Source organism: Ahaetulla prasina, chromosome 1 (assembly GCF_028640845.1).
Source record: "Ahaetulla prasina isolate Xishuangbanna chromosome 1, ASM2864084v1, whole genome shotgun sequence".
Lineage (NCBI taxonomy): Eukaryota > Metazoa > Chordata > Lepidosauria > Squamata > Colubridae > Ahaetulla > Ahaetulla prasina.
In genome coordinates, this window is record NC_080539.1 from 375,909,674 (window position 1) to 375,936,046 (window position 26,373).

At 47.1% G+C, this 26,373-nt stretch overlaps 1 protein-coding gene across 1 annotated transcript; it reads right to left on the minus strand.

The window, feature by feature from the left end:
- Positions 1–5,180: 5,180 nt before the first annotated feature.
- Positions 5,181–25,637, minus strand: LOC131188427 (receptor expression-enhancing protein 6-like). Its single transcript, XM_058163693.1, has 5 exons — positions 25,449–25,637; positions 9,188–9,281; positions 7,826–7,964; positions 7,225–7,393; positions 5,181–5,343 (listed from the first exon to the last, which is right to left on the minus strand). Exons 1-5 carry the CDS (start codon positions 25,561–25,563, stop codon positions 5,309–5,311), a joined length of 552 nt encoding a protein of 183 aa, XP_058019676.1. The 5' UTR covers positions 25,564–25,637; the 3' UTR covers positions 5,181–5,308.
- Between the last annotated feature and the right edge of the window lie 736 nt (positions 25,638–26,373).

Here is a 26,373-nt window from a genome sequence, read left to right on the forward strand (position 1 = left end):
GTAGCCAATAAATCTAAATTAATCAGAATCATCTGTCTGGTTTGCAAGTTATTCCTGCTGACTCCACTCCAACCCACCAGAGCGGGAAGGCAGGATATGTTGAGGGTCCCATCGGTGAAGAAAATAGGAACACACAACACAGAATCATAGAGCTGAAAGGGATCTTGGAGGTCTTCTAGTCCAACCCCCTGCTCCAATTGGTTGTCCAGTCTTCCAATATTTGAGGGGCTGTCCCAGAGAAGGGCAGGGGAGGGGTCAACCTATTTCCAAAGTACCTGAAGGCAGGACAACGGCTGGAAACTATTCAAGGAGAGAAGCAACCTGGGATTAAGGAGAAACTTCCTAACTGGACAATTAATCAGTGGGAACAGCTTGCCACCAGAAGTTGTGGATGCTCCAACATTTTAAGAAGAGAATGGACACTCACTTGTCTGAAATGACACAGGGCAGGGATGGCTAACCTTTTACATCACCGCGTGCCGGCCTGCGTGCTGGAAATGGCACGCAAAACCATCCTGCCTGAACCGTGTGGCCCCGCTGGCCTTCGCACGCGTGGGAGCACCAAAACCCAGAAGAAAAGCGGTCCATCGTGCATGCGTGAGCCGCCACCCAAACATCCGGTTTCCAGCACCAACGCACACCCGATGAACAGCTGGCCATCGCGCATGCGCACGACATAAACACAAACATTCGGGTGCCACCTTGCGCATGCACGACAGAACGCTGCTGTTCCGGGTTTTGGCAATCCTGCGTGCGCGAAGGCCAGCTGACCGACGTGCGTGTGTGCACAGGAATGCAGACGAGGAACCAGCGAGGTTACGCGTTCCTTGCGGGATGGTTCTGCGTGCCACGTCCGGCACGCGTTCCATAGGTTCGCCAACACGAGCACAGAGTCTCCTGCTCGAGGAGGGGGTTGGAGTAGAAGACCTCTAAGATTCCTTCCGTTACGGTTGCCATTCCTGCAACCGTTCATCATACGCTTTGTGAAGTAACCTGACCGGGCCTGGAAAGGGGGCCCCTTTTTTGTAGTGGAGTTTTGTAGTTTTTCTGGACCTTCATTCCCCCAGAAATAAGGTTAAAACTCCCCCTCCCCACCTTTGCTACTTTTCCAAAAGGCCCTGAAACTGTGGTGGGGGCCCCAGGTCCCATAGGATTACGTGTGTTTGTTGCTGCCATGGAGGGTGGATGGGTTTCTGTGTCTTTTATATTGTTTTTTTTTTTTTATTAGAATAGAGCTGGAAGGGACCTTGGAGGTCTTCTAGTCCAGCCCCCTGCTCCAACAGGAGATCCTGTACCATTTCAGACAAGCGGCTATCCAGTTTCTTTTTAAAATCCTCCACTGAGGTTTTTAATGTTGTACGCCTCCTGGAGTCACTGGAGTGTGAGTCGGGTGACCATATAAATCTATTTAATAAATAAATTCTGTCTTGATTTTTTTTTTAATTTTTCCACTGTTATTCTCACAGTAACTGTGAGAGGGACCTTGGAGTCCTAGCAGACAGTCCCGTCGACATGAGCCAGCTGTGTGCAGCAGCCGCCGCCAAAAAAGCCAATATGATCCTTGGTCATATAAACTTAAGCGTAGAATCAAAATCACGTGAAGTCTTGGTACCGCTTTGTAAAGCCTTAGTAAGGCCAGACCTGGAATTCGGCATCCAGCTTTGGTCCAGCCACTTTACAAAAAGAGGTGTTGAAAGTTTGGAAAAAGTGCAGAGAAGAGCGACTAAGATGATCCAAGGCCTGGAGACAAGAACATATAAAGAACGGTTGCAGGATTTCTAGCGAAGAGAAGGACTTTGGAGGTCTCATAGTCCTGCTCAAGGCAAGAGACCTTATACCATCCCAAGTGGTTGTCCAGCCTTCCAGTGTTTGAGGGGCTGCCACAAAGAAGAGGGGAGGGGTCAACTTATTCTCCAAAGCACCTGAAGGCAGGACAAAAAGCAATGGATGGAAACTAATCAAGGAGAGAAGCAATCTGGAATTAAAGAGAAACTTCCTCACAGTGAGGACAATTAACCAGTGGAACAGCTTGCCACCATAAGTTGTGGGTGCCCCATCACTGCAAATTTTTAGCAAGAGATTGGACGACCATGTGATTGAAATGGGATAGTGTCTCCTGCTTGAGCTGGGGATGGACTAGACGACCTCCAAGGTCCCTTCCACTCTATTCCGATTGATAAGCCCACCCACGGCCCTTCCAACTGTTCCTAATTTTCTTGGCTCGCCTGAGTTACCATCCAAAGGCATCTGGAAACCTTCATTTCCTCACCCCCAAAACCTCAAAAATCCATTTATATAACTATGTTCTTATCATCACTAGCGAGGGCATCCGGGAATTTAGCCTTAACTGAGTTCAGTACTTTTGTTATGGTTCCCAAGTCTTTTTAGAGCATTTGATCTCAACCAGACCGAATTTTAAAAACTAAGAATGAGGATAATAATGATGCAAAGCTATTCTTTTTCTCTCTCCAATAGCAGAAGCGACAAATTGGAAGTGGCTGAAAACTCCCCACCCCCCAAATCAAAAAGTCCAGCAGCCCCTTTTTCCGACATACACATTTCATAACACGCGTCTTCATAAACACCTTTTAATAATAGGTGTGATTTGGAAAAAGAGAATATCAGAGTATTTTTTACTTCGACGGAAAAATATCTTGTAATAGCACCGAAAGCCAAGCCTGGCGATGATTGAAGAACTTTTCAGAAGAGGCACGGAGGCTGCCCAGCTACAGGGTGACTCCCCCCCCCCCCAAATTCACGGGGCAGTACTGTGGCCCCCAAACTCTCTCCGTGAATACTGTCCATGTATTTGCACGCATTTATTGCAAGTCTAGCCAGCATTATGCTAGCATCTTCTCCATCCAACTAAAAAACTCAAGGGAGATCAAAGCAGGAAGGGGGGGTCTCACTCTTTCCTCCTCCCACCCCGAAGGTGGAAGCCAAACGGTTTTCATACAGCCCCAAAAATCAAAACGCTGCTCAGAGCCGTGTTCCCCAAACTTGGACAAATTGCCCCAAACTGAGTAAAAAGTGGCTTTTCTTGGATGATGTTACATGAGCCCATGAATCAATTGCAACGTTGACGGTCACCTTCGTGTTTGACCTTCCAGTGAGTAAAAAGGACTGGTATTTATATAGTTTGTATGTGTGTGTAGCTAATATTCCTTCCTGTTTTCCCAACAAAAGCCTTACGAGGTGGGAGAGACCCGAGAGAGTGGGACCAAGCCAAAGTCACCCAGCCGGCTTTCATGCCTAAAGTGGGACTAGAACTCACCGTCTCCTGGTACTTCATCACTGGAGGCTTTAAAGTAAAGACTGCACAGCCCCCTGTCTGAAATGGTCGAGGGCAGGGATGGCTCCCCCTTCTTGCCCTCGCATGCCAAAAGCGGGGGGGGGGCACGGGGAGAGGGGGGTTTGTGCATTCATGTACCCATACCCGTAATTCAATGATCCCCAATGCATGCGTGCACAAACCACCCCGACCCCTGTGCCCCGTTTTGGGCCTAGCAGGCCTACCTGAAGCCTCCGGAGGGTGAAAACGGCCCCCCGGAGCCTCCGCACAAGCCCTTTACTTACCTGGCATCCAAAATGGGCCGCGTGGAGACTCCGGGGAGGGGAGGGGAGGGGCAGCTTGGGTGGGCATCCGCGCTGGAGCTGAGCTAGGGCAACGGCTTGCGTGCCCGCAGATATGGCTCCACCTGCCACCTGTGGCACGTGTGCCCTAGATTCACCCTCACAGGTCTAGGATCTCCTGCCTGAGCCGGGGGTTGGACTAGAAGACCTCCGAGGTCCCTTCCAACTCCGTTATTCTGTTAAGTTTCCAGGAGACTTTGGTAGATTTCAAGAGGATCATCGACACAATATTGTCAGCATCTTGTATGTGTTTGTATGCCAGAAAAGCAGCTTGCAGTTTTCTTTATCCAGATAGTCCTGACTTTACGCCCAACTCCTTTAGTGACCGTTTGAAGTTAAACAGCACTGAAAAAAGTCGCCACGATTTTTCACACTTACTGGCTTAATTTTTAAATTTTAAATGGATTTATTGGGGTTTTAAATCTTAGTGATTTTATAGGGTGTAATTGTATTTTAGCTTGGCCAATTGAATAAGTTTTTTAGGGGTAGTTTTTAATTATTGAATGGGTTTGTTTTGTATTTTAACTGGCTGTTCACCGCTCTGAGTCCTTCGGGAGAAGGGCGGTCTATAAATTAAATAATAATAATAATAATAATAATAATAATAATAATAATTATTATTATTATTATTATTATTATTATTATTATTATTATTATTATTATTATTATTATTATTATTATTATTATGACCAGTGCAGCATCCCCATGCTCACGTAAACTAAATTTAGTCGCTTGGTAAGCGATTCGTATTTATGACGGTCGCAGTGATCCGGGGTCATGCGATCCCCTTTTGTGACCTTTGGATGAGCAAAGCCTCCGGAGAAGCCAGATTCACTTAACAAACAGATTGCTCACTTAACAGCTGCTGTGATTCACTTAACAACTTGCAGGAAGGAAGGTCATAAAATGGGGCCAAACTCAACTTAGCTACGGGTAGTCCTCAACTTACGACCCCAATTGAGCCCATAATTTATGTCACTAAGGGAGCCATTGGTTAAGTGAGTTTTGCCCCATCTTACGACTTTTTCTTGCCACGGTTGTTAAGCAAATCACTGCTAATTGTTAAATTAGTCACCTGGTTATTTCACCGTTGACTTTGCTTCTTAAAAGTTTGCAAAAGGTTCAATTGATGCCAAGACACGACAACCGTCATAAATGTGAGTTACTTGTCAAACGCTTGAATTTTGATCACATGACCACGGGGAAGGCTGCAACGGTCCTAAGCGTGAAAAATGGCCAGAAGTCCCCTTTTTCAGTGACCTTGTAACTTCGAATGGTCACTAAACAAACTGTTGTAAGTCGAGGACTACCTGTACTTCTTGTTTAGCAATGGAAACTTGGGACTCCAATGTGGTTGTTCAGTTGAGGACTACCTGTGTTGAGTTTTGCTGTTAGAATATGTAGCAAATCTCTAGTTGACCACCAGGTGGCACCAAAGACTTTTTTTTTTAAAAAAAATCCTGTTTGCAGCCACCCAGTGGTCATCTGGAGACTAACAGCCTCAAACTGATAGTTCAATTCTTATGGTAGCTACAGTTTTGAGGGCAAGCAGTTGAAGGGTTTATTACTTAGATCAAAATCATCTCAGGGACACGAAGGAAAAGGACACCATTGTTGCAGAGCTTCCAGCTCAAATTCGGAGATCTTTTATTGTTGATCGTCAAAAGGGCGCCACTCAGTCCTCTGCCTGCAGGGATCGTGGTAGGACTCCTAAAAAACAAAGAGAAGAAAATGAAAGAAGATTCCTTAGCTGGAAACGAGGGGGAAAAAAACCTCTCCCATACAGTAACCGTGGAAGGCAGCTTCGTCATGGCCACCCGTTCTCCTAGCTCAGAGACACCTAGGTTTTAATTTTATGTGGCTACAGAAAACCTTAGAACACTAGATGATGTTAGGCACTGATAGTTGCACTGATGATGTAACCTAGTTGGGTCATGAAAGGTCTTTCAGAAAGCCACCAAGCTCAAAGAGCAGCAAGGGGTCGACAGAAAGAGAAACTTGGATAAGCAGGGATTAACACCAGACAAACCAGCAATGTATTAATCAAGAAACTATCAAGGGAAAAAACACTCTCCCACCAACACAGACAGGGCAAGCCACTGGCTAGTATACCAACAGAGAGCAAACTCCACTCTCCCTATTAGCACTGATGATATTATCTAGCTGGGTAATGAAACATCTACAACAAAATTTCCTGACAGTTAGAACAAGTGTGGAACAACTTGCCTGCAGAAGTTGTAAATGCTCCAACACGGGAAGTTTTTAAGAAGGTGTTGAACAACCATTTGTCTGAAGTGGTGTAGGGTTTCCTGCCTAAGCAGGGGGTTGGACTAGAAGACCTCCAAGGTCCCTTCCAACATCCCATCCCATTATTCTATTCCCACCAAGGTGAGAGAGCACCAAGGAATTCACAGAAAGAGAAACTCAGATAAGCAGCGATTAACACCAGACAAACAATCAAGTAAAACTCTAATCAAGGGACTATCAAAAACTGCTCTTCCACCAACACTGGCAGGACAAGCCACTAGTATATAAACAGAGAGCAAACCCCACACTCCCTACTAGCACTGGATGATGTTATCTAGCTTGGTAATGAAATGTCTCCAACAAATCTATCAAGCTAAGAGACCCCCAAGGACCCCACAATCTTAGAACAGCCTCGGCCCAATCTGTAAATCCCACCCAAAAAAGCTGATGGGTAAGCCTGCAGATAGGTAGTCCTCAAATTACGACCGTAATGGAGCCTGCTCACATCAGTTGTAAAACTGACCTGTATTTTATGACTTTTGCAGCAGCCGTTAAGCAAACCAAGGATTCCCTGCAGGTGCACTTTTGGCTGAATATCAGAAGGAAATGCCGATTTTTGGCAGAACGGTCATAAAACGCAGCCACATGACTGTGGGGCAAAACTGCTGCCTGCAATGGGGACTTTGGCGGAAAGTTGAAGCCTGGGGCCCCTTCTCTCATCTAAAGGAGTCGCCGCTTGGACGAGATGGGTGGAAATTAAAACCAAAAGTAAAAGCAAAAAAATCAAAACCAAAATGAAAAAAAAAACAACCCAAAAAATCAAAACCAAAATCAAAAAACCCAAAACCAACCCCCCCTCCTCCCCCCAAAAAAATCGAAATCAAAATCAAATGTCCCGCCAGCCATGGAGCAGCCTTGACCGTCTCTTCCCCACCAACTGGAGGGGATCCGGGCAGGTTGCAGAGTTGGAAGCAGCTCCACCTCCTGTCCAGCATCCGGTCCATTTCCTGGAATGCCCTGGAGTCCCTTTTAAGGGGTGGGGGTGGGGAAATGGACAGCCCCGGCCTTTGTCTCCAGGTGTGCTCAGAAAGAAAAGCCAAGGAAATGCCAATGGCAACAGGTGATTCCTGATTCAAGAAGTGCAGGTAAAGGTTTTTCATTGCGGGCCCCTGGGAAATGCCTGGAATCCAGCCACTGGACCTCTCCATCCAGGGAAGCCACGTTGCCTTCCATTTTGCGAGCGCACCTGCAAGCTTTACCCAAGCCGCTCCCCCCCCCCCCGGTTGGCTTGGCATCCCCCCCTCCCCGCCCCCCCCCCCGGAACAGGGGACTGGATCTCCGTACCTTCCCGGGAGGCGGCGGAGGCGATGCTGGTAGCGTGGCCGGTGAGGTCGCTGAGGACGCTATCCACCGTCTGGTGGTGCTTCAAAAACCAGGGACGGATGAGGCTGCGGTAGAGCACCTGCGAGCCGTTCCACGAAAAGGGCGCCATGCACCACAGCAGGAAGAGGCACTGGGGGAGGGGGACAGAGGAGGAGGGGGGTCGGTGGGGTTAGGATCTGCTCGGGGTGCGGGTGGGTTATTTTAGGAACTCACCCGCGACAGTGGTAGGTTTCTACTGGTTCTACCCGGTTCGGACGAACCGGTAGCGGCAGAAGCAATGGTTCCACCCACCCGCCTAGACATCATCATGGACGCTCTGTTGGCCTGCTCACATCTGCGAACCGGTGGCAAAGGTGAGTAAAACCCACTACTTCCCCCTGCGCACCCGATCCGGCCTCCATTGAAGCGTGAAGCCAAATACTGGCCAACATTGCCACCAAGTGGCATCCTCAGATAGAATACCCCTGAACGTGGAGTCTCTGCTGAGTGATGCCCAGAGCGTATCTGGAAGGGGCCACCCACTCGGCTCTTTCCCTCCCTCCCTCCCTCCCTTCCTATATACCTTGCCGGCGTAGTAGAAGGGGAACCAGTAGAGGAAGGTATCGGAGAAGAACTCCACCACGCTGAAGGTGCCGTAGACCACCCAATACGTCAGCCAGGTGGTATCGTCATCCTTGGCCGGGCTCTCGATGGCACGGATGCTGAAAGCGAGACGGGGAGAGAGGGTCAACCCTGCCCATCGGATGCTCGGGGGAAGGGACCCAGGGAGACAGGGACCTCCCTTCTGCATCCCAGACCTGCAAGAAAGACCCAACTCCAGCGGTGAAATCTGGCCGGATCTATCTGGCTCGCACAAACCTGTAGTGCTGGCAGCAGGAGGCTCAGCCCACCCGCTGGGACGTCATTATGTCCCGTTTTTTACCCTCTGTGCATGCACAGAAGAGGTGTGTGTGAGCGTAGCGTGTGCTCCTGCACGCTTCTGTTCCCGAACCGGTAGCGAAGGTAAATGGATTTCACCACTGCCCAACTCCCAACATTGGCACCATCTCCAAACTCTCCTGCCAACCAGGAGTTTTTCCGGAGACGGGATCCCGAGAGCCTTTGGGCACGGATCCAGATTGAAGACACTGTTCACCCTGCTGGAAACTCCTTTCAATTAATCACTGGGTATTACAGGTCGTCAATTCTGAAGCTGGCCTGACTGAGGCCATCTTTGGGGCTTCAGCGTTGCCACAATAGTGCTGAGGGATAGGGAGGGGGCAATAGATCGCTGTGGGGTGGGGTGGGGGGTTGTAGCCAAAACAAAAGAGTTTCCTTCTCTGGGAACCAAGGACATTCCCACAGGTGGCTGGAGAGGAGTGAAGTTACCAAGCAACCAGACAGCACTTTGATTGGACCATGTGATTGATAAGTTTGGAACAGCCACACCTATTCATCTCCGCCCCCTGCCTTTTATCCCCAGAGCCAGGGTGGGACTTTGCTAGCGGTGGTGGCTCTTCTGTCCTAAGGACCGGCCCATAGATTTCCACTGTTCTCCTCTCCTCTGCCTTCTGTGCATCCACACATCGTGAATTAGACCCAGCTGTTCCTCCTCTTCCTCATCAGCCACCTCCAGACTTGGGGGCTGTTGGCTCTCCATCTGAGGGCTGCCGGCCTTTGTCTCTCCCTCTGCCAGCTCCATTCCCTCTTCCCCCTCGGAGCTCTCAGGTTGCCTTGATACTGACCCTGACTCCCACCCCTCCTCCTCCTCCTCTGATTCGGCTGCTGGAGGGGCCCGTGGCCGACAGGCCACAACACGGGGACTCCCGAGCCAGCCACCACCACACCAGGCTGGCAGCTGCCTGGCTGGCCATGAAGCAGGGACGCCCTGCGCACTGCGACAGGCATGGCCCCCTCCTTGCGGGGGACGGACGGACAAACTTACGAGACGTAAGCCGGGTAGAGGAATCCGATGAGGTTGCAGAGCAGGGAGGCCCCGTAGCCAAACATCAGGTAGACTCCCACGAAACCCAGGAAACCTGCAGGGGACATAATGAAGAAACAAGGTTTAGCTTCCCCGCCCCTCCCACATTCAGGGAGCAGATCAGGACGCATCAGCCGTGAAGAGCTGAGGCCCAATTAGGAGGTTTTTTTAATCCCAAGCCATCACAGCAGGGCAAGGAGGCCTGGCCGGGTTTAGCCCGGTTCTCTGGGTTAGAAGCTGTTTGAAGTGTTGGGGGGGGGAGGGAGGGACATCGTAATTTTATTGCAGAAAAGACAAAACTGAGCAGAACGAAGAGAAGAAAGTTTTCTTTCTTGCTTTTCCTTCCTTCCTTCCTATCTTCCCCTTTCCCTTCCTTCCTCTTCCCTTTCCCTCTCTTCCTTCTTTCCTCTTTCCTTCCTCTCCTTTCCCCTTCCTCTCCATTTCCTTGCTTCTTCTCCCCTCCCACCCTTCCTTCCTTCCTTCCTCTCCCATTCCCTTCCTCTCCATTCCCTTCTTCCTTCTTTCCTCCCTCCCTCCTTATCCATCCATCCTCTCTGCCCATCTCACCACAGTCATTCTTGGCGTCACACAGAAGATTAAAACCCCATGAATACAAAATAAAGGACCCAAATACTGGCTCAAAATAATAGCAACCCTAACAACATAATCCTTGCCTTGCCTGGGGGTTTAAAACTATTCTGTTCCATTCAGTCCAGTAAAGTCAAAAATAGTTTTGTTTCTGTCTTATGGGCTCCGTCCAAAACCACTTTTATTCCCCCACGACTTCTACAAAGAAGGCCGCTGTGACTTCTTAACCGATTTCCTTCTAACACTTTTCCTTTTTCTCACAGGTGTAATGTTTTATTATGCCATTTACAAGATGCTTTGATTGACTGTTTTAAGCCATTTTTATTTCAGTGCAAACACCCTTTGAGAGCTAAGGGAGAAGAGGGAGGCCTGGAAAAGTGTTTTTTTTTTTAAAGTAAATTAAATTAAATTAAAAGTTTTAAGAAAATGAAGCTGTGCTTATTGGCCCATCCCCTCCTCTGCAGGTATGTGAAGACCCCAGAGATAAAGTGCTTCCCTGAAAATAAAACCGTGTCTTATATTTTGTGAACCCCAAAATAAGTGTTTGGTTGTATTTTCGGGGAGGTCTTATTATTTTGAGGTGCACGGAACTAGACGGGGCTCCTCTTGCCGTCTTACCTGATTTCCAGCTATGTCTCCCTAACCAGAGGAAATAGTGGGGACCGGCTGCACAGGCGGTTAAATATTTTCGGGGAGGGGTTATTTTAGCGCCTGCACTCAAGAGCCCAATTGGTCTTATTATCAGTTTTATTTTAGGGGAAACAGGAGTATGTGAAGACCCCGGAGGGAGGATGCACGCACACAAGCAGCTGTTGATGTGGCTGAAAAACAAAATAAGCCCTTTTGCCTTTTGAAGCAGGATCTATGTTTGATCAGAAAGTAACCCTCTTTGCAGGCTGGGGATCTAGTGATCAGGATGGATAATGAGCTTAACGGACTATTTGAAGAAGGCTCGGTCTTCTGGATGACTCACCATCCACCCGAACACGGGGGGGGGGACGGGGACGGGGGGGACGGGATGTCTACGGAGATTCTCAGCCATTCAGGCCATGGTTGTCCCAAAGGTGGTTGTGTCTTTCAAGAGGCAACTGGACTCTCTCAGGGGTTGTTCTTTTTTTCCTTGAGGACGTGTCGCTTCTCATCCAAGAAGCTTCTTCGGTTCAGTTCTGCCATTCGACTTCGCTTCAGAACAGAAGAAGCTCCTTGGAGGAGAAGCGAAACGCCTTCAAGGGAAAACAAAGGGAGTCCTTTGTTTTCTCTTAAAATTTCAAGCACCTGGAAGGTGGACAGACAGAGATAGACAGATAGATAGATAATAGTGATGGATGGATAGGAAGGATGTAGATGATAGATAGATGATAGACAGACAGATAGGAGATAGGTGGATGGATGGATAAATGGATAGATGGATGGATGGATGGACGGATAGGAAGGGATGTAGATGACAGACAGAGATAGACAGATATGGATGGATGGATGGATGGATGGCTAGTAGCTAGGTAGGTAAGTAGATGATAGATTAGAATTAAATTAGAATTATTTATTTATTGGCCAAGTGTGATTGGACACACAAGGAATTTGTCTTTGGTGCATAAGCTCTGTGTACATAAAAGACAACATATGTTGGTCAAGAATCATAAGGTACAACACTTAATGATAGTCATAGAATATAGAATAGAATAGAATAGAATAGAATAGAATAGAATAGAATAGAATAGAATAGAATAGAATAGAATAGAATTCTTTATTGGCCAAGTGTGATTGGACACACAAGGAATTTGTCTTTGGTGCATAAGCTCTCAGTGTACATAAAAGACAACATATGTTGGTCAAGAATCATAAGGTACAACACTTAATGATAGTCATAGAATATAGAATAGAATAGAATAGAATAGAATAGAGTAGAGTAGAGTAGAGTAGAGTAGAGTAGAGTAGAGTAGAGTAGAGTAGAGTAGAATTCTTTATTGGCCAAGTGTGATTGGACACACAAGGAATTTGTCTTTGGTGCATATGCTCCAAATACAAGATACATTCGTCAAGAATCATAAGGTACAACACTTAATGACAGTCATAGGGTACAAATAAGCAATCAAATCATATTAGGAAACAATCAATATAAATCGTAAGGATACAGCAACAAGTTACAGTCATACAGTCATGTGGGAGATGGGTGACAGGAATGATGGGAAGATTAATAGTAATAGTAATGTAGACTTAGTGAATAGTTTGACAGTGTTGAGGGAATTAAAGATAGATAGATAGATAGATAGATAGATAGATAGATAGATAGATAGATAGATAGATAGATAGATAGATAGATAGATAATAATGATGAATGGATGGATAGGAAGGGATGTAGATGATAGACAGAAAGATATGGATGGATGGATAGGTAGGTAGGTAAGTAGATGATAGATAGATAGATAGATAGATAGATAGATAGATAGATAGATAGATAGATAGATAGATAATTAATGGATGGATGGATAGGAAGGTATGTAGATGATAGACATACATACAGACATGGATGGATGGATGGATGGATGGATGGATGGGTGGGTGGGTAGGTAGGTAGGTAGGTAGGTAGGTAGGTAGATAGATAGATAGATAGATAGATAGATAGATAGATAGATAGATAGATAGATAGATAGATAATAGTGATGGATGGATGGATAGGAAGGGATGTAGATGATAGACAGACAGATATGGATGGATGGATGGATGGATGGTTGGATGGATGGCTAGGTAGATAGATAGATAGATAATAATGATGGGTGGATGGATTTTTTTGTTTCTTATTTTTTTCTGTTTTTGGTCTTAAAATGTAAAATATTCAATAAAAACTATTTTTAAATAGATAGATAGATAGATAGATAGATAGATAGATAGATAGATAGATAGATAGATAGATAGATAGATAGATAGATAGAAGGATGGATGGATGGATGGATGGACGGATGGATCCTGTGACCTATGAAGGGCAGACGGGGGAGAAGCTAACCACCAGGACTGCGAGGACACAAGCGAGAGGTCAGGTGGGGAGACCTGAACTCATTGGTAGCTTTGCACTGCCTTCAACTTTGCAGCTCCTAAGATTGTTGGCCAGAGAAAAGATGGAAGCCTGGGAAACAGGGGCCCTCCTGAGTCCACAGGAATGCTGATTTACAACCAGCTTATCAGGTATCAGGACACAACGGCCCAAGGAAACAACGACTTAAATCATCCACACACCCTAATGAACAATTAACAACCACGCACAATCAGGCCATTCCAAATACACAGTGGTGTAGTTCCTTGCGGATGGATGGGCTCCTGGACCCGGCGACCAACTCAGATCGGATGCTGCAATATTATCCCGGACAGACACGTGTAACTGTTGCCTTCATTCGCAATAGATAAAACACACACACACACACACACACACACACACACCTTTGGCAAACTCATCTAACAATATTCCACAAAGGGCTGATGAAAGAGAGAGAGTGTGTTGTGTAGGTGTGTGAAGCACACAAGGGTGTGTGCAGAGTGGACAAGCCTCTCTGTTGTTCTCAGTGGTGAAATCCTCCCAGGTTTGCCACCGGTTCGCTGTGCGCGCATGTGCGATGCACACCAAATGTGCTTCATGTGGAAAAAGAAGACTTAAGAAGGAAAATTAGAACAGCGAATTCAGTGGAACAGCTGAGTCGCGCGATTTAGATTCACTAGAAGGTAGGACTTCCTGCTTTCTAGCAAATATAAATCGCGCGGCACAGCTGATCCTTGGAAATACCGGTTCTGACGAATCAGTAGCATTTATTTTTATTACCAGTTCACCTGAACCCGTGCAAACCGGTCGCCTTTCATCCCTGGTTCTTTTTCCCATTTTCGTTGGCTCGGGCCTGCTTTCGCTGCGAAATCTCTTTTTGCGATCAAAGAGCTACAAGGCAACCGAAAATGATCTGATGATTAATTAAGATCACCTTACTCTTTTTCACAGTGGATAACCAGTAGCGGATAACCTTAGGAGGTTCTGCGGACACCGTCCTCGGCTTGCTCGGATGAGTTGTGGTGCCGGATCCAAGGCACGGCTGGCTCCGAGCTTTCATTCTAGGTCTAAGGCCATTGTTGCTCCATTGTGTTAACCTTCCGTAGTCATGGCATCCCTGGGGAGGAGGGGCCCTTTGTGTCCCCCCCCCATTCCCCATGAGATGCCTCCCGTAGACATGGATTGATTCTGCACGAGGGGCAGGCAGGGGCTAGACCAACGTTTCTCAACCTTGGCAAGTTGAAAATGTGTGGACCTCAACTGTCAGAAGATGAAGATGTCTGGACTTCAACTCCCAGAATCCCCCAGCCAGGAGAAGGTGGGAAGAGGAGGAGGAGGGAGAGAGGAAGTGGGGGGAGGAGGAGGAAAGAGGAGAAGGAAAAGGAGGAGGAAGAAGAGAAAGGAGGAGGAGGAAAGAGGAGAAGGAAAAGGAGGAGGAGAAGAACAGGAGGAGGAAGAGAAAGGAGGTGCAGGGAAAGGAAGTAGAGGAGGAAGGAGGAAGAGGAGAAGCAGAAAGAGAGGGAGGAGGAGGAGGAAGAGAGGAAGTGGAAGGACAATGAGATTAGGAAGGAGGAGGAGGAGGAATAGAAGGAAGAAATGGGAGAAAGAGAGGGTAGCAAATGTGGGTTTCAGCAGGTTCTGATCAGTTCTGGAGAACCGGTAGCAGAAATTTTGAGTAGTTTGGAGAACCGGTAAATACCACCTCTGGCTGGCCCCTCCCCATCTATTCTCCCAGCTGATCAGGAGGAAATGGGGATTTTGCAGTATCCTTCCCCTGCCACGCCCACAGAACCAGGAGTAAAAAAAATTGAATCCCACACTGGAGAGGAGGAGGAAGAGAAAAGGGGAGGAAGGAGGAGAAGGAAAAAGAGGAAGAGGAAAAGGAGAAGCAGAAAGGGAGAAGAGGGAAGAGGAGGAGGAGAGGGAGTGGAAGGACGAGGAAGAGGAGACAAAGAAGAAGGTGGAGGAATAGAAGGAAGAAGTGGGAGAAGGAGAGGGGAGGAAAAGGAGGAGGAAGAGGAAAAGGAGAAGCAGAGAGGGAGAAGAGGGAGGAGGAAGAGAAGAGGAAGTTGAAGGAGGAGGAGGAATAGAAGGTAGAAGTGCGAGACAGGGAGGGGAGGAAGAGAAAGGAGAAGAGGAGGAAGAAGGAGAAGGAGAAAAGAGAGGGAGGAGGAGGAAAGAGGAGAAAGGAAAAGGAGAAACGGGTCCCAAGAGCTGCAAATCGTTCTGCCCTCCCTGTGCCAAGAGGAAAAGAGGGGATTCCCAATGCCAGGGAGGCAAATCCGGCCCCTTCCAGAGGATCAAGCAAAGTCCAGCCACCCTGAACTTCCAGCAACTTCCCCTCCTTCCCCTTCCCCAGTCCCGGTTCAAACCTTCAGCAAGCCAAAGGTTCCCTAAGCCAAAGTCCAGTTTGCAAACAACTCAGCCCTGGCCCTGGGGGCATTCCAGGCCAACCTTCTGGGCAGGGCCAAAAGGAGACCTTCCCACCCCCAGCCCACCCTCCAAAAATAAGGGTCCCCTTTTGTTAAGGCCTTGGGAACCCCGTCGGTGAGGGCAGGAGCGGAGGCCAGCTTGACCAAAAGGCAGGCTCAGCCCGGCTCAACGTTTACGACAAATCAAGACACAAACAAATAAAATACCAAGCCGTTTCAATTTGTCCTGCATCCTGGTAGATCTTCGAGTTGATTTTATTTTTATTTTTCGGCTACTTAGAAAACAAATATTTTCATTTTACATACGATGCGCCCTTCACCAAATAAATTTCATTTTACAGAGGGATTGGGGTTTTTTTGGAGGAAGAAGTGGAATTTAGATATTTACTCATATATATATTATGGGACGTGGTGGCTCAGGGGCTAGGACGTTGAGCTTGTCGATCGAAAGATTGGAAGCTCAGTGGTTCGAACCCCTAGTGCTGCCATGTAACGGGGTGAGCTCCCGTGACTTGTCCCAGCTTCTGCCAACCTAGCAGTTTCGAAAGCACGTAAAAATGCAAGTAGCAAAAAATAGGGACCACCTTTGGTGGGAAGGTAACAGCGTTCCGTGCGCCTTTGGCGTTGAGTCATGCTGGCCACATGACCCCGGAGATGTCTTCAGACAGCGCTGGCTCTTCGGCTTTGAAACGGAGATGAGCACCGCCCCCTAGAGTCGGCAACGACTAGCATATATGTGCGAGGGGAACCTTTACCTTTACCTTTATATTATGGGAATCCCCCACCTTTCCCACCCCAAAAGAATTTTGGGAAAAGAATATTTTGGGAAATATTAAAAAAAAAAGGCAGAATACCGTGTTTCCCCAAAAATAAGCCCTCCCCTGAAAATAAGCCCTTCCCAAAAATATCTAACCACATGTGGTTAGGATTAGGAAAGTCAGAGCTGGAAATCAGGTAAGACGGCAAGAGGAGCCCCGACTTGCTTCACGCGCCCCAAAATAATAAGACCTCCCCGAAAATAAGGCCAAGTGCTTATTTCAGGGATCAAAAAAATATAAGACAGGGTCTTATTTTTGGGGAAACATGGTATTATATCTCCCCAAAGGAGAAACAAGAAACATGTTCTTAGAGGCAGGAAGCAACCTCCAAGTTCTTTCTTATAGCCCACAGCAGATTCCAGCACTTAAGGAGACAAAGAGCTTATTGAAAGAGGAAGGCATCTGTCTAGATGGCTCTATTCAAAAGCAAAGCAAATACTGCCGGCAGAAGTCCATTCAAGACAAGATATTACAAACCCCCTTACAGCAATTTCGACAGCTAACAAAAGCAGAGCGATAGGATTAGAGCAAGTTGCCCCTCACCCAAAAAGTCTAACACACAGGAAAGCCATTAAGCCACAATCGGGAATTGCCCACTACCCTTTCAGAACACAAAACCCCTTCATAGCACGACCCCCAGAACAGCTCAAACTTCAAAGCCCCAGAAACCTATAAAGATCCATCCGCTCATTCAACCCTTTGGTCGGCTGCCCCAGAACCGCATGCTGTGATTCTGTTCACCAATAAACAGAGTCCTTCCTTCCAATCAGCCTCCATGTTATTTCCAACGGTTTTCTCCCGGCTTGGAACTGTACCAGAGGGATTTCCCTCCCAATACTATTATTTATTATTATTGAATTTATTTGCCAGCCGTCTCTGAGTGGCTTAGCACCACACGGATCACCATTTTAAGGGTAGGCAGGATTCAAAAGCTTTAGTGGCAGGAAGAAACTTGTTTGAGGAAGAAACAGCTTAAGTGTCAGTGTTCCAGAAAAACCCCCAACTCCAAGTAAAAACTCCAAAGCAAACATCTTTCAAAGTTGTCTTTACTAGGATAGGTAAACTGGCACATCTGGGAAAACCCGAATCTGAGGTTTTCTCTCAGTAAATCAAAACCCCCAAAACCATCCCCTCACTCCTCAGTCGATCACAGGCTCCAATCTCCAACGGTCCCATCTCGAGACAGCCCTCCGACCACTCCTGGTCTCCTCCAGATGCAGGATCGGCCTGACCTTGACCGACAGGAAGAATGCTATTATGTCTACAGACAACCCCTCTGCTAAATCCCACACCCCCTTCCTACTTTCCCACACATGAGAAAGTAGCAGCATGGAAGCTCCTGGCCTAATATGGCTTCCAAAGCGGACATTGAGAATGCTCAAAAAGTAAATGACAGTAAAAAAGCGGGGACAAGTTTCTAGTCCTCAGAAATTTCTTTGGCTGATTGGCTGGTAATGTGCTATCAAATTGGGGTTGACTTTAAGATGCCATACAGATTTTCAAGAATTAGCAGCTGGAACCTGCGAGGCTGATCATTTAGCGTACAAATAGTCCTCGACTTACAACCATGTTTGTGCCCAAAATTTCGGTTGCTAAGCAGGATGGTTGTTAGGTGAGTTTTGCCCCATTTTACGACCTTCCTTGCCACCGTTGTTAAGTGAATTGCTGCAGTCACATGAATTGCTGCTGTTAGTCACATGGTTCTTTTAGTGAATCTGGCTTCCCCAACCCAGAAGGTCACAAAAGGGGATCACGTGACCATGGGACACTCACTGCGACCGTCATAAGTAAGTGCCACTTGCCAAGGGTCCGAATTCTTGATTGCATGACCATGGGGAGGCTACAACGGTCGTAAGTGTGAAAAACAGATATTTTTTCAGCGCTGTTGTAAAACCATCAACAGTCACTAAACAACTGTAAGTTAATCACCCCATCAATGAAGATGTGACAGCAAGGCTCACCCCAAATGGGGTGGATTGGATGGCCTCTGGGAACGCGTCCCTCCCTTTAGTCATGCAGTTTCCTGGCCTGACCACCACAAACTTCCATAGTTATTTCTTCACTTCTATCCGGCCACAACTGGAGCGAATTATAACATCTCATGGTGTGAAGCAAGGCTACCATTCGTATTATGGCAAATTATTTGGTCATAAGTCACATTGTTTTCAGCACCACTGTTAACTTTCAAAGATCACTAAGCAAACTGTTGTAAGTTGAACATTATCTATGGGGCCCACAGCTTTGCAAACCATGAAGAACCACGGTATCCACACTATAAAAAAGGGGTTGCTACTCTGGAAAGAGTGCAGAGAAGAGCAACCAGGATGATGAGGGGACTGGAGACTAAAACATATGGAAAATGGTGGCAGGAACTGGCCATGGCTGGTCTAGTGAAGAGCAGGACTAGCGGGGAGACATGAGGGCAGTCTTCCAATATTTGAGGGGCTGCCCCAAAGAAGAGGAGGGGGTCAAGCTACTTTCCAAGGCACCTGAAGACCAGACAAGGAACAGTGGCTAAGACACTGAGCTTGTCGATCAGAAAGGTCGGCAGACCGGCGGTTTGAATCCCTAGTACGGGTCTTCCTGCATGAGCAGGGGGTTGGACTAAATAACCTCCAAGGTCCCTTCCAACTCTGCTACTCTGTCAGGTGTAATGGAAGGAAACAGAACAAGGAAAGACGCAACCTAGAAAATGTTCTGACGGTGAGAACAATTAACCAGTGGAACAACATGCCTTTGGGAGTTGTGGGAGCTTCATCACTAGATGCTTTCAAGGAGAGACTGGACTGTCAGAAACGGTGTAAGTAACTCCTGCTTGGGCAGGGGGTTGGACTAGATGACCTACAAGGTCCCCTTCCGACTCTGTTAATCTGTTAAACGGTGTAGGGTTTCCTGCTTGGATGGGGGTTGGACTAGATGACCTACAAGGTCCCTTCCAACTCTGTGAATCTGTTAAAAGAACCATCACGGCCGTTGCGACACTGCTTTGCTCTGTGGCGAACCTGATATTCCGGTTCAGATTTATCCCCATGTCCTGCAGGCAAAAAAAACACAACCAGTTGCTTTCTCAACTGGTTTTTGGAATAAGGCCCGTTTTGCAACCCAAGGCCAGTTCTTAAAATAGGCTGAACAACAGCTTGTCTGAAATGGTATAGGTCAGGGGTCTCCAACCTTGGTCCCTTTAAGACTTGTGGACTTCAACTCCCAGAGTTCCTCAGCCAGCTTTGCTGGCTGAGGGACTCTGGGAGTTGAAGTCCACAAGTCTTAAAGGGACCAAGGTTGGAGACACCTGGTATAGGCTATCCTGTTCAAATAGTGGGCTGGACTAGAAGACCTCCAAGGTCCCTCCCAGCTCGATTCTGATTCTGAATCCTGAAAGCGCCAACCGTCATAAACACCTGCCAGTTGCCAAGCGTCTCACGTTTTTGATCATGTGGCCACAGACAGGCTGCAAGTGTAAAAACGTGGCCCTAAGTCATTTTTTTCAGGGCCGTCATATCTTTGAATGGTCACTAAATGAACAGTTGTAAACCGAGGGCTTCCGGATGTTTGATCTTCTACTCCAGACATGGGGAACGATGTCCCCTTTATGGCTTGTGGACTTCAACTCCCAGAATTCCTGAATCAGCATGGCTGGCTGAGGAATTCTGGGAGTTGAAGTCCACAAGACATAAAGGAGTCATCATTCCCCATGCTGGCTAAGGAATTCTGGGAGTCGAAGTCCACAAGTCATAAAGAGGCCATTGTTCTTCATGTTGGTTGAGGAATTCTGGGAGTCGAAGTCCACAAGACATAAAGGAGTCATCATTCCCCATGCTGGCTGAGGAATTCTGGGAGTCGAAGTCCACAAGTCATAAAGGGGACATCGTTCCCCATGCTGGCTCAGGAACTCTGGGAGTCGAAGTCCACAAGTCATAAAGGGGCCGTTGTTCCCCACCCCTATTGTAATAATTGTATATAGGTGGAGGTTTTAATATCAGAGAAGCAGGCCTGTGCACTAATTAGTTGCCCAACATTATTTCTGCTTTCCCCACAACTGAAGAACCGCCAGCCGAGCCTTCTGAGCCACTCTGGGATAAATTAGCTCAAGAGGGCCCTGAATATTCAACAGCATTCTATGAACAGGATTATTCTTGTGAAATGGGGATCAAGAAGATTATAGCCTCATCAGCAGATCAAAGGCTTCCTGACCCCTGGCTAGGTTCAGGTGGCAACAGCGAGAAGTGATGGTGACTGCTTTGGAATCCCTGTCCAATTTTGGTTGCCATGATATTAAAAAAAGATGCTGAGACTCTAGAAAGAGTGCAGAGAAGAGCAACCAAGGTGATTAGGGGACTGGAAGCTAAAACATATGAAGAACGGTTGCAGGAACTGGGCATGGCTAGTTTAATGAAAAGAAGGACTAGGGGAGACATGATAGCAGTCAATCTAATATCTCAGGGGTTGCCACGAAGAAGAGGGAGTCAAGCTATTCTCCAAAGCACCTGAGGGTAGAACAAGAAGCAATGGGTGAAAACTCATCAAGGAGAGAAGCAACCTGGAACTAAGGAGAAATTTCCTGACTGTTAGAACACTTAACCAGTGGAACAACTTGCCTCCAGAAGTTTTGAATGCTCCAACACTGGAAGTTGTAAAGAAGATGTTGGACAACCATTTGTCTGAAGTGGTGTAGGGTTTCCTGGCTAAGCAGGGGGTTGGACTAGAAGACCTGCAAGGTCCCTTCCAACTCTGTTATTACTTTATTATTCTGTTCTGTCAATTATGTTCCACAATATGGAACAAGCTTGTCTCCGTAAGTCGGGAATGTTCCAACACTGGAAGTTTTTAAGAAGAGATTGGACAACCATTTGTCTGAAGTGGTGTAGGGGTTTCCTGCCTAAGCAGGGAGTTGGACTAGAACAGGGGTCTCCAACCTTGGCAACTTTAAGCCTGTTGGACTTCAACTCCCAGAATTCTAGCTGGGGAATTCTGGGAGTTGAAGTCTGACAGGCTTAAAGTTGCCAAGATTGGAGACCCCTGGACTAGAAGACCTCTAAGGTCCCTTCCAACTATGTTATTCTATTGTATTCTATATAAAAAAGATGTTGAGGCACTGGAAAGAATGCAGAGAAGAGCAACAAAGATGATTATGGGGTCCGAGACCCCCCAAAAATACAAAAAATGGTTGCAGGAATTGGGTATGTCTATTTTAATGAAAAAAAGGACTAGGAATGACCTGATAGAAGTCTTCTAGTATTTAAGGGGCTGCCCAAAGAAGTGGGGGGTCAACTTATTCTCCAAAGCACCAGAAGGCAGGACAAGAAAAAGAATGGATGGAAACTAATCAAGGAGAGAAGGAACCAGGAAGTAAGGAGAAACTTCCTGACAATTAGAACAATTAACCAGTGGAACTGCTTGCCACCAGAAGTTGTGGGTGCTCCATTTTTTAAAAGAAAAGATTGGACAGCTATTTGACTGACAGGATAGAAGACCTGCAAGGTCCCTTCCAACTCTGTTATTACTTTATTATTCTATTCTGTCAATTATGTTCCACAATATGGAACAGCTTGTCTCCGTAAGTTGGGAATGTTCCAACACTGGAAGTTTTTAAGAAGAGATTGGACAACCATTTGTCTGAAGTGGTGTAGGGGTTTCCTGCCTAAGCAGGGAGTTGGACTAGAACAGGGGTCTCCAACCTTGGCAACTTTAAGCCTGTTGGACTTCAACTCCCAGAATTCTGGCTGGGGAATTCTGGGAGTTGAAGTCCGACAGGCTTAAAGTTGCCAAGGTTGGAGACCCCTGGACTAGAAGACCTCTAAGGTCCCTTCCAACTATGTTATTCTATTGTATTCTATATAAAAAAGATGTTGAGGCTCTGGAAAGAGTGCAGAGAAGAGCAACAAAGATGATTATGGAGTCCGAGACCCCCCAAAAATACAAAAAATGGTTGCAGGAATTGGGTATGTCTATTTTAATGAAAAAAAGGACTACGAATGACCTGATAGAAATCTAGTATTTAAGGGGCTGCCCAAAGAAGAGGAGGGGTCAACTTATTCTCCAAAGCACCAGAAGGCAGGACAAGAAAAAGAATGGATGGAAACTAATCAAGGAGAGAAGGAACCAGGAAGTAAGGAGAAACTTCCTGACAATTAGAACAATTAACCAGTGGAACTGCTTGCCACCAGAAGTTGTGGGTGCTCCATTTTTTTTAAAAGAAAAGATTGGACAGCTATTTGACTGACAGGATAGGAGACCTGCTTGAGCAGACTAGAAGACCTCAAAAAGTCCCCTTCCAGCTCTAGGATTCATTTGCAGATGGCAGCCAACCTCGGGGAACAGTTTCTTCTTCCTCCTGGCTTTAAGATTTTTTTTATAAAAAAAATATGGAAGTGAGAGCAAGGAGGATTATTGCCATTCCTGCAGGGAGCCAGAGGGGCCTCATTCGGCTCCAGGCTTTTATTTATTCCCTAAATAAAAGAGGCTTTTATTTTGCGGGGGCATTTCAGGGCCACGAGAGGCAGATCAGGTTAGTCTGGCATAGCAAAACCATGTTCGTATTCAGGAAACACCAACCGTACCCGGCACGGTCTGAGATCCTGGCTGGCTTCCCATGGTGCCCACATTTTCCTGGCATCTGGCAGTTTGTGTGAACAGAACTGAGGGATGGTAACCACAGGAGAAAAGGACGAGTAAAAGTGGCTAAGAAGACACTTTTGTGTTGTGGGGAAGGGCATGGATTTTTCTTGTTTTTTGATGTACGCTGAGGTCACCAATATACAAATTTAGTTTAAAATACACGTATAGTCCTCCACTTACAACAGGTTAGTGGACAACAATTTACAACAATTCATTTAGTCACTAGTCACAATAGCACTGAAAAAAAGGTACGACCGTTTTTCACACTTACAATCTTTGCAGCATCCCCCCCCAGGATCGCGTGATCAAAGTTCGGATGCTTGGGCTCTGACCCGTGTTTATGACGGTCGCAGTGTCCCCTTTGGCGTCCTTCTGGCCAGATTCACTTAACGACCAACTGAATGTCTGCAGGGATTCACTAAACAATGGTGGCAAGAGAGATTGCAAAATAGGGCAAAACTCACTGTCTCACTTAGCCACAGAAATGTTCAGCTCGATTATGGCCATGAATTGAGGACTCCCTGTAAAGCATCAATATTTTATACACACACACACACACATATACACATACATACACATAAGAGATATACACACACCTGTGAACACACATACACACACACATATATACATGGGGCTCCCCTTGAAGGGTACCCGGAGACTCCAACTGGTCCAGAATGCGGCTGCGCGGGTGATAGAGGGAGCACCTTGTGGCTCCCGTGTAATACCCCTCCTGCGTAATCTGCACTGGCTCCCGGTGGTCTTCCGGGTTCACTTCAAGGTACTTGTTGTCACCTTTAAAGCGCTCCATGGCTTAGGGCCGGGATATTTACGGGACCACCTACTGCCACCATTAGCCTCTCACCGACCAGTGCGCTCTCACAGAGAGGGCCTCCTCCGGATACCGTCAGCTAAACAATGTCGGCTGGCGACTTCCAGGGGGAGGGCCTTCTCTGTGGGGGCCCCTACCCTCTGGAACGAGCTCCCTCTGGGGCTTTGTCAACTCCCCGATCTCAGGTCCTTCCGCCGCGAGCTGAAGACGTTGCTGTTTCGAAGAGCAGGACTAGCTTGAACGTAGTTTTAAATTGGGGTTTTTAAATCAGGGGTTTAAATGGGTTTTAAATTTGTATTTAAAAGTTTTAAGGCATCAACTGAATTTAATTGTCTATTCTTTTTGCTGTTTTATATGTATTATATGTTTTCTGTTGTTTTATTGGCTGTGAACCGCCCTGAGTCCTTCGGGAGATGGGCGGTATACAAATTTAATAAATAATAATAAAATAATAATAATATACACACACACGTATACACAAACATACATATACAGATATACATGCACACGGGTATACATACACACGGCATCTGGACATTAAACAATTAATTAAACCTTAATAAAACCACCATAATATGGAGCTATGGAATTGCAATGGGAGAGGAAGGCCAGAAATGGACCTGGGTTGGAGAGATAAAAAAAACTTGTAAGCCACGATGGAGGTGGCCGGGTCCTTCACCCATCTTCAAACACCTTCAAAATTCCTCCTGGACAGAGACATTTCTATACCCCCCTCCCACCCTCTCCCACTACGGCTTTCATGTAAATTAAATAAGGTTTCTGAAGAGTTTATCAGGGTTACTCCTAGGCCACCTGAGAACCAGGTTCCCTCCCTGCCTGGGTTTGCTCTACATTTGCTGCCCAGAAACCTTGATGAATATGAATGAATGAATATTTTAATTTGTATACCGCCCTTCTCCCAAAGGACTCAGGGCGGTGAACAGGCAGATAAAATACAGATACACACAATAGTTAAAAACATCCCTTAAAAAACTAATTTAAATTTGCCCAAATGTTAAAATAACACACTCCCCCATAATCCCGCATAAATCCCCCATAATCCCCCATAAAATAACACACTCCCCCATGATCCACGTGGGGGCAGGATTCCCCCTCCTTCTCTTCCCAAAAAACACAGGCTTGGCTGTAACAACAAAGCCAGTGAACCCCCTTTCCTGGGGGAGAGACTGAAAAGCACAATTGAATGTCCCAAACACAAACATCCAGGTGGAAGAACCCTCCGCTCCCCCAATTGAGTGGGGCAAGCCTAGCCAATTTTTTAAAAAAACATTTCTAATTGCAACTAAGTCAGTTTTAATGTAATTTACTCTTGGACTTTAAATTAGTAAATGATTATTTCTCTTTTCATCATACCATGGTTTGTTTGTTTGTTTGTTTTTTATCCTCTTTACCTTCCCAGTGTTGGTTTCTAAGCCGGACCGAACAGACGCCCCATAAATTCAATCAAATACAATAAACACCGCCCCCTTCCCCCCCCCACCCGAAAAAAAAACCCCACCGGAGACCAAAACGGGCTCTTAGCAGAGAGGGAGAGAGAGGAAAGGAGGCACTCGGCACATGCTCAGAGACCTTGGTTCCAAGGCAATCGCTGGGCAAAGCGAGTGTGGAGGTTTTGGGGGGCGGGGGAAGGGGGTTTAGGGGGTCGTAGGGGCCCCGTCCAGGTTTCTCAAAACTTTTAGCAGCGCTCCGCAAATCGGAGCCGGCAAAATCCGCGGCAAGTTCAGCAGATTCGGGCGGACAGCGCAGGACAAAAACGAGAGACGATCCCGGATCGCGATCCGTGGATCCACTGAAAGGAGAAGGGGGCTCGCGGTCTTCCTCGGGGCCAGGCAGCCCCTCCCTCCCTCCTCCCTCTCCAGCCAGGCGGGCGGGGCCAGGAAGGAGCGCTCACCTGTGGCCAGGTAAATCCTCTTGACGCCCGTCTTGGCTTCCAGCGCCCCCAGCGCGTCGTTCAGGGGGCCGGGCCGGGCCAGGAAGGCTTCGAAGCGGCGCCGGGGGGTCCCCATAGCGGCCCAGTCTCCGAGCGACGCCCCGGCCGCTCACCTGGCTCGGCGGCCGATCAGCCCCAGCGCGGTGGGCGGAGCTCTGGCCAGGTGAGGCCTCTCTCGCCGCAGGCAGCCAACCGGGAGCGGGGCGGACAGGTGGCCCGCAGGGATGGAGCCGGAGGGTTTAAAAGCCACGTGGAGAAGGAGGAGAAGATCCGAGTTGAGCGCAGAAGTCTCCAAACTTGGCAGCTTTAAGGCTTGTGGACTTCAACGCCCAGAATTCTCCAGCCAGCTATGCTATGCTGGCTATAGACTTCACAGACTTCAGAGGATCATTAGAACTGCAGAAAAAATAATTGCTACCAACCTGCCTTCCATTGAGGACCTGTATACTGCACGAATCAAGAAGAGGGCCGTGAAAATATTTGCAGATCCCTCGCATCCTGGACATAAACTGTTTCAACTCCTACCCTCAAAACGACGCTATAGAGCACTGCACACCAGAACAACTAGACACAAGAACAGTTTTTTCCCGAAGGCCATCACTCTGCTAAACAAATAATTCCCTCAACACTGTCAGACTATTTACTGAATCTGCACTACTATTAATCTTCTCATCGTTTCCATCACCAATCTCTTTCCACTTATGACTGTATGACTATAACTTGTTGCTGGCAATCCTTATGATTTATATTGATATATTGACCATCAATTGTGTTGTAAATGTTGTACCTTGATGAAGGTATCTTTTCTTTTATGTACACTGAGAGCCTATGCACCAAGACAAATTCCTTGTGTGTCCAATCACACTTGGCCAATAAAATTCTATTC